The sequence below is a fragment of the Salmo trutta genome, chromosome 13 (assembly GCF_901001165.1).
Source record: "Salmo trutta chromosome 13, fSalTru1.1, whole genome shotgun sequence".
Taxonomy (NCBI): domain Eukaryota; kingdom Metazoa; phylum Chordata; class Actinopteri; order Salmoniformes; family Salmonidae; genus Salmo; species Salmo trutta.
This window is the reverse complement of record NC_042969.1, coordinates 85,284,590-85,292,988: the sequence shown is the minus strand read 5'-3', so window position 1 is coordinate 85,292,988 and position 8,399 is coordinate 85,284,590. Positions and strand designations below refer to the sequence as shown.

General features: G+C 44.1%; 1 protein-coding gene across 2 annotated transcripts; it reads left to right on the top strand.

The window, feature by feature from the left end:
* Nucleotides 1–1,918: 1,918 nt before the first annotated feature.
* Nucleotides 1,919–7,784, top strand: LOC115206654 (P2Y purinoceptor 1). Of its 2 annotated transcripts, none has more exons than XM_029773833.1 (2): nt 1,919–2,379; nt 4,548–7,784. In XM_029773833.1, the coding sequence occupies exon 2, from the start codon at nt 4,575–4,577 to the stop codon at nt 5,640–5,642; it is 1,068 nt and encodes a 355-aa protein (XP_029629693.1). In that variant the 5' UTR covers nt 1,919–2,379; nt 4,548–4,574; the 3' UTR covers nt 5,643–7,784. The 2 variants fall into 2 exon arrangements, with proteins under 2 accessions (XP_029629693.1, XP_029629692.1); XM_029773832.1 differs by having other exon boundaries at nt 1,921–2,447.
* The last annotated feature ends 615 nt before the right edge of the window (nt 7,785–8,399 follow it).

Sequence of the window (8,399 nt, the reverse complement as noted above, 5' to 3'; positions counted from 1 at the left end):
GTAGCTGCTGCCATGGCAGGAACTAATGGGGATCCATAATAAACCCCAGGAAGAGTAGCTGCTTCCTTGGCAGGAACTAATGGGGGATCCATAATAAACCACAGGAAGAGTAGCTGCTGCCTTGGCAGGAACTAATGGGGATCCATAATAAACCCCAGGAAGAGTAGCTGCTGCCATGGCAGGAACTAATGGGGATCCATAATAAACCCCAGGAAGAGTAGCTGCTACCTTGGCAGGAACTAATGTGGAACCATAATAAACCCCAGAAAAAGTAGCTGCTGCCTTGGCAGGAACTAATGGGGATCCATAATAAACCCCAGGAAGAGTAGCTGCTGCCTTGGCAGGAACTAATGGGGATCCATAATAAACCCCAGGAAGAGTAGCTGCTGCCTTGGCAGGAACTAATGGGTATGCATAATAAACCCCAGGAAGAGTAGCTGCTGCCTTGGCAGGAACTAATGGGGATCCATAATAAACCCCAGGAAGAGTAGCTGCTGCCATGGCAGGAACTAATGGGGATCCATAATAAACCCCAGGAAGAGTAGCTGCTTCCTTGGCAGGAACTAATGGGGGATCCATAATAAACCCCAGGAAGAGTAGCTGCTGCCTTGGCAGGAACTAATGGGGATCCATAATAAACCCCAGGAAGAGTAGCTGCTGCCATGGCAGGAACTAATGGGGATCCATAATAAACCCCAGGAAGAGTAGCTGCTTCCTTGGCAGGAACTAATGGGGATCCATAATAAACCCCAGGAAGAGTAGCTGCCTTGGCAGGAACTAATGGGTATCCATAATAAACCCCAGGAAGAGTAGCTGCTGCCTTGGCAGGAACTAATGGGTATGCATAATAAACCCCAGGAAGAGTAGCTGCTGCCTTGGCAGGAACTAATGGGGATCCATAATAAACCCCAGGAAGAGTAGCTGCTGCCTTGGCAGGAACTAATGGGTATGCATAATAAACCCCAGGAAGAGTAGCTGCTGCCTTGGCAGGAACTAATGGGGATCCATAATAAACCCCAGGAAGAGTAGCTGCTGCCATGGCAGGAACTAATGGGGATCCATAATAAACCCCAGGAAGAGTAGCTGCTTCCTTGGCAGGAACTAATGGGGGATCCATAATAAACCACAGGAAGAGTAGCTGCTGCCTTGGCAGGAACTAATGGGGATCCATAATAAACCCCAGGAAGAGTAGCTGCTGCCTTGGCAGGAACTAATGGGGATCCATAATAAACCCCAGGAAGAGTAGCTGCTGCCTTGGCAGGAACTAATGGGTATGCATAATAAACCCCAGGAAGAGTAGCTGCTGCCTTGGCAGGAACTAATGGGGATCCATAATAAACCCCAGGAAGAGTAGCTGCTGCCATGGCAGGAACTAATGGGGATCCATAATAAACCCCAGGAAGAGTAGCTGCTTCCTTGGCAGGAACTAATGGGGGATCCATAATAAACCCCAGGAAGAGTAGCTGCTGCCTTAGCAGGAACTAATGGGGATCCATAATAAACCCCAGGAAGAGTAGCTGCTGCCATCGCAGGAACTAATGGGGATCCATAATAAACCCCAGGAAGAGTAGCTGCTTCCTTGGCAGGAACTAATGGGGATCCATAATAAACCCCAGGAAGAGTAGCTGCTGCCTTGGCAGGAACTAATGGGGGATCCGTAACAAATACAAATACACATGGTGACACTTTCTAGCCTACAGAGGGGTAAGGTGTAGCTATTACCATTTGGCTTACACCTGTCAAATCCTCTCAGAGCTCCATAAGGTGTAGGGCAACATTTTGACATATCCCTCTTGAACAATATGAATGACGTGCTTCCAACCTGCCAGTGAGGCCCATACATGCTCTCTACTCTCCTGTGTGCATTCCATAGCCTAAATGAGACATGTAGGATCTTGAGTAGCTGCCAAGAATCAACAACCCACGCTAGTCTGCCAGTAGCATCCACCTAGGTCCTACAGTTAGCAAGTCTGAAAGTCATAGTTTTCTAGATCCGACTAGTAGTTGAACGCAGCATTTGGTTTTTTTTAAACGCGCTTGTCAGATGATGAGTTGGGAAGAGGAAGGAAAGAGCGCGTTTGAGGAGATGTAAAAAAAAAAAAAAAAATGTAGTATTATTATAATTTTTTTGTTGTTGCAGTCGCCCCTCCCCTCAGCAAGCGTTTTACCCTATCTGGTGGCGGTCCTCATTTGTAATTCCTGCACTCTCTTGCCAGAGAGTGTTCGCAGTTGTACATTGGACCCCGTGCCCAACGAATGGGTGGACTTTTACCGTAAGAGCGAACGAACCAGACGGAATGTGAGAGCTGGAGAGCTTTGTCGGAGACGTCGAACAGGGACACCTGACGCGACAGTCTCAAGCGCTCTGCGTTCTCATGCGTATGTAGCCTATGTTTAAAACCTGTTCTACCGTAAAAGGCTGTAGGAATGTGGGATATATGTCAACGGTGAGTAGGCTTGTATGAACGACTTATATATATATATATATATATAGTTAACTGGGCTGGTTTTGCAATGTATAGCCTAGGCTATTTCTGTGCATATTATTGCTTCCAAATTGGCTGCAAAGAGACTAGATTGACTTTGCTGAGCGATTAGTGTTTTTCGTCCTCGGTTCAGTTTTGGTTCAGTTATTATTTTTTTTAAATCACTGCCAAACACGATTTTAAAACATTAAATGCATTGTGGTTTGAATTCTGTAACATAATAAATAAATACACAAATGTCCCATGATGGTAGTGACTGTCCATGACTGGATCACTTAACCATCAGTAATTCACATTACATAATAAAATATTTAAGTTGTATATATTACCTTTTGTTGTATTTGATGAGTTATTTAATTCCAAATCATCATCTCATCTCTATAGAGGTTCTGCATATGCTGTCTGACAAAATCACTATTTTAGTATTTCTTCAAAAATAAATAAGGCATACTTTTATGATTGCTGAATACCAACTATCAATCGCTTTGACAACTGCTCGTTGAACATCTCATTCCAAAATCATGGGCATTAATATGGAATTGGTCCCCCCTTTGCTGCTATAACAGCCTCCACTCTTCTGGGAAGGCTTTCCACTAGATGTTGGAATATTGCTGCGGGGACTTGCTTCCATTCAGCCACAAGAGCATTAGTGAGATCGGGCACTGATGTTGGGCGATTAGGCCCGGCTCGCAGTCGACGTTCCAATTTATTCCAAAGGTGTTCGATGTGGTTGAGGTCAGGGCTCTGTGCAGGCCAGTCAAGTTTTTCCACACCGATCTCGACAAACCATTTCTGTATGAACCTCGCTTTGTACATGGGGGCATTGTCATGCTGATACAGGAAAGGTCATTTCCTAAACTGTTGCCACAAAGTTCGAAGCACAGAATAGTCTGGTATGTCATTGTATTCTGTAGCATTAATATTTCCCTTCACTGGAACTAAGGGGCCTAGCCTGAACCATGAAAAACAGCCCCAGACCATTATTCCTCCTCCACCAAACTTTACAGTTGGCACTGTGCATTGGGGCAGGTAGAGTTCTCCTGGCATCCGCCAAACCCAGATTAGTCCGTTGGACTGTCAGATGGTGAAGCGTGATTCATCACTCCAGACAACACGTTTCCCATGCTCCATTGTCCAATGGTGGCAAACTTTACACCACTCCAGCCGACACTTGGCATGGTGATTTTAGGCTTGTGTGTGGCTGCTCGCCATGGAAACCCTTTTCATGAAGCTCCCAACAAACAGTTCTTGTGCTGACTTTGCTTCCAGAAGCAGTAGGAACTCGGTAGTGAGTGTTGCAACTGAGGACATAGGTTTTTTTACGTGCTACGTGCTTCAGCAGTCGGCGGTCCAGTCCTGTAAGCTTGTGTGGCCTACCACTTCGAGGCTGAGCCTTTGTTGCTCCTAGATGTTATTGTGAAGTGGAAACATCACTTACAGTTGAGCAGGGAAGCTCTAGCAGGGCAGAAATGTTACGAATTGACTTGTTGGAAAGTTGCCATCCTTTTGATGGTGCCACGTTGAAAGTCATTGAGCTCTTCAGTACAGGCCATTCTACTGCCAAAGTTTGTCTATAGAGATTGCAGGTCTATGTGCTCGATTTTTTTATACACCTGTCAGCAACGGGTGTGGCTGAAATAGCTGAACCCACTAATTTGAAGGGGTGTCCACATACTTTTGTATATATAGTGTAGCTTGTGAAGAAACTGCTCTCTCTTTATCTCCTCTTGATTGCGCGTTCTTATGTCGCAGGTGTTAAACACAGACCGGACTGTGCAATGGATTATGGTTATCGTAGTTAATTATCACGTTTTCTGTGGTAAACTATGTAGAACATTGCAATGCCTGTTGGAAACTACAACTCCTTACTACATGGTGCAGTTTGGGCATGATCGGATTTATTTCTAGAGAAACTGCAGCACAATGTGCGCATTGAGCTCACGGGGAAAAAAAATGGAATTAGAATAATTTGACCCACTTCGGTCAGTTAGTTGTTTAATAAAAAATGGAAGAACATCATAAATATCTCCCTGAACCTTTTTTTTCTTTTTTTTCTTACAGTAAAAGAACCCATGTTTCCCTGACAACATGACGACAGATCTGAGCCTGACGTCCCTCCTGAATGTGTCTGATCTCCACAACGTGACACGAGGGGGATGTTCCTTGACCAGAACAGGATTCCAGTTCTACTATCTACCCACCGTGTACATCCTGGTGTTCATCACCGGCCTGGTGGGGAACAGTCTGGCCATCTGGATGTTTGTCTGCCACATGAGACCCTGGAGCAGCATCTCTGTGTACATGTTTAACCTGGCTCTGGCTGACTTCTGCTACGTCCTCTCCTTGCCCTTCCTCATCTTCTACTACTTTAATAAGACAGACTGGATATTCGGGGACGTTCTCTGCCGACTGCAGAGGTTTATATTCCATGTCAATCTGTACGGCAGCATCCTGTTCTTGACCTGTATCAGTGTCCACAGGTACACAGGAGTGGTCCATCCGCTCAAGTCTCTGGGAAAGCTCAAGAAGAAGAACGCCGTGCTGACCAGCGCCCTGGTCTGGGTCGTGGTCATAGCGGGGATCTCTCCCATCCTCTACTACTCTCGGACGGGGCAGAAACGGAACGCCACCACTTGCTACGACACGACTACGGAGGATGAGCTGCCGGGTTACTTTATCTATAGCATGTGTTTGACCGTGTTCGGCTTCTGTATCCCCTTCATTCTCATCCTGGGTTGCTATGGGATGATCGTCAAGGAGCTGATCTGTAACGACATGAACAACGCCCCGTTACGGCGTAAATCCATCCACCTGGTGATTATCGTGCTGGCCGTGTTCGCTGTGTCCTACCTGCCCTTTCACGTGATGAAGAACCTGAACATGCGAGCCAGGTTGTACTTCCAGGTCCCGGACATGTGTGCCTTTAATAACTGCGTTTACGCCACCTACCAGGTGACGCGGGGGCTGGCCAGCCTCAACAGCTGCGTGGACCCGGTCCTCTACTTCCTGGCTGGTGACACATTCAGGAGGAAGTTCTCCAGAGCTACTAAAAAACAATCCAAGAAGGGGGAGGAGCTCCCACTCCAGTCCAAGAGTGAAGATACTGCGCTCAACAGCCTGCCAGAGTATGTCAAGAACAGGGATGGGCAGCTTTGAGACAGGGCTGGGTCTGGGTCCAGGTGGTCTCTCTGAACCTCTATAGGGCCTTTGTGTGTGAATTTGCTGTGAATTGGTGCTGTGGACCTTGCAGGCTGTGTGCACTGTGGATAGAAAGATCTGGGTGTGAATCGGACAAAGCTGATGGCAATGGGTAGTGTCTCTGTAATGTCGTCACTACTGTAGGTAGGTACTGTATATTCTGAATGTCAACTAGGTGCTCTTCCATCTATAACCAAACGGACGGAGAATGTAATAGGTTGAGCTCCTGTAAACAATGGTCTCTTGTTCCTCTATCCAACCAACACGAATGTGTTTTGTAATGGAGAGAGGGCTGTGTTAGCCACCTAGCGGATACTCCATGATCCCTGCCTACTAGAAGTTGGACTGTGATGGCTAGGTGAGACACCAGGGATGACTGAGATACATTTACCTAGAGTTTGGACCTTTATGACTGCTCTGTGGAGGTTGACATACAAAGATTACAATGCACTGTGCATGTTTTAATTCTCAGACTTCTACAAATTAAATGAACCCCAAAGCTGACTGCTATTCCCTTCTCGTTTGTTCTCTGTCCTCATGGATCTTACTGTCATCAGTGGTTTAGCCTCTGGACCCAAATGTAAACTTTTTTTTTCTTCTTTTTTTTTTCAGTTGTGATCCAATATTTGCATCGCTAAAAATAATTGCAAAAATACAATCTGAAACTATTTTTAATGCTATATTGATTGTGTAAATGTAGCAATTACTGTCTACGACAAGGGAACAACATTCCCACCTTGTTCATTGTAAATAATGATGATTTTTGATGAAGAACTTGAAACTCTTGAAACTCACTGGCTTGAGACCACAGAATCATCCAAAATAGTGCTGCTAATAGATTTATATTGAAAATATTGTGATTGAAGAAAACATTTTTAGAGATGAAATTATAATTTTTTTTTTTTTAAATTCATCATAATTTCTACTCACTTTATACCAGGTTGAAGTTGTTTTTATGAAAAATTACTCCAGTCTGAAGTATTATAATATTTTTCACCATGACCCACTCAAAACCTCGCACCACCCAAATTTGGGTCGCGATCCACCAGTTGAGAATCGCTATTCTGTGGCGTTACTCTGTGTGACAGCTACATTAACGCCAGCACTTTCTTTATGTGGTCGTTCTGTTTCAGTACTGTCACTGTATCTCTATGGCGTGACCTGCGTGTGTCCGCGGTCTATTTATTCTACATAATATGAAGGGTCTATATACTAGTCTCATGTGAATAGAACACAATACAGTAATATGCTGTAATATACTGAATGTGTGTTGTAGGATTACTGTACAGTACATGGTGTCAAGCCTGGGTATGTTTTTTAATTTTTTAAACAAGACTCATCCATACTGTTAAGTTATGAGCCCAGTGTTATTATCAGCAGGCAAGTTAGCAGTGACAAACCACGGCAGCCATCTTCTGTCAAGTGTTGAACTGTTTATATGCATGCAGAGAAGATTGAATGGCAGGTGACCGTAAAATTAGAATGAGTAGAACAGACATACCCATTGGAAGCAACGTTACATGGTGTGCAAAGCAAGCGTCAGCTATATCAAGTGTCATTGGCATTGTTAAATCACATTGGATGATTTTTCACCTCTCAGTGTTCTGTACACACTACAAATTAAAACATGTCTCTCTTTTAGCCACCTTTTCTTAGTAGATCAGGTGAAAATAGCTTCTAGAACCCTGTAACTATGTACAGTAATAGCTTCTAGAACCCTGTAACTATGTACAGTATGTTATTCTACTTATCTGGTCCGTCTTCTTCCTAGTGGAGCCATTTTATTTCTGACTGTTCCTGAACTGGGCAGCAACTCTAGCAGCTCCACAGATGTTTATAGTATATGGTAGTATTGTATGTGGATAGACTGATAATTGCATGAAATGCATAAGTTACCCCCCCCCCCCCCCCCCCCATCCATATTATTGGGAGATCTGTAGACCTGATGAGGAAGTGAATGATATGATCCTATATGCCTTCTATACAGATCTGTGAGATCTGTACATTTGCTGCTCAGGTCAGTGGTTCTCATGTTGTACAGCATTTTGTGGCACCAGTTGTGAATGTGTGAATAAATGTTTTATATAAAAACATGTAAAAGGTTATCAGGTGAATTTGTTTTTCAAATATTTTTTTAAACTCTGCTTTTCATCTACTTTGTATATAGTGTGTGTGTTCTCTCTCCTCTCTCATGTATATGTTACCATTACTCAGCATAAGCAGGCCTTTATTCCCTGTTAATCATTCCAGAGGGAAATGCAGAATACAAGATTGATTTATTACACTGAATTCAACTCTTGATTCTAAGTGACTTGGCCTTGTCTCAAACTCTCCGTGACAAAGATCTGAGATAGTGGATCAAAGGTTTTGAATAACTTTCTATTCTGCATCCACCAACTATCAATAACTCAATGGGTTGTACTGTTTATCCAGTTTATGGCTGGTGTGTGTGTGTGTGTGGATGGCACTGAAACACCATCCTGCACAGATCTATTCAACCCTATACATTTTACATTTTAGTCATTTAGCAGACGCTCTTATCCAGAGCGACTTACAGTAGTGAATGCATACATTTCATTTCATGCCTTTTTTTTTTTTTTTTTTTGTACTGGCCCCCCGTGGGAATCAAACCCACAACCCTGGCGTTGTAAACACCATGCTCTACCAACTGAGCCACAGTTCTTCCCACTACACACCTAGCTCTATTCAACCCTA

Bases quoted from the DNA above. Each gene is read 5' to 3' on its own strand.
- LOC115206654 (XM_029773833.1), top strand. From the start codon at position 4,575: ATGACGACAGATCTGAGCCTGACGTCCCTCCTGAATGTGTCTGATCTC.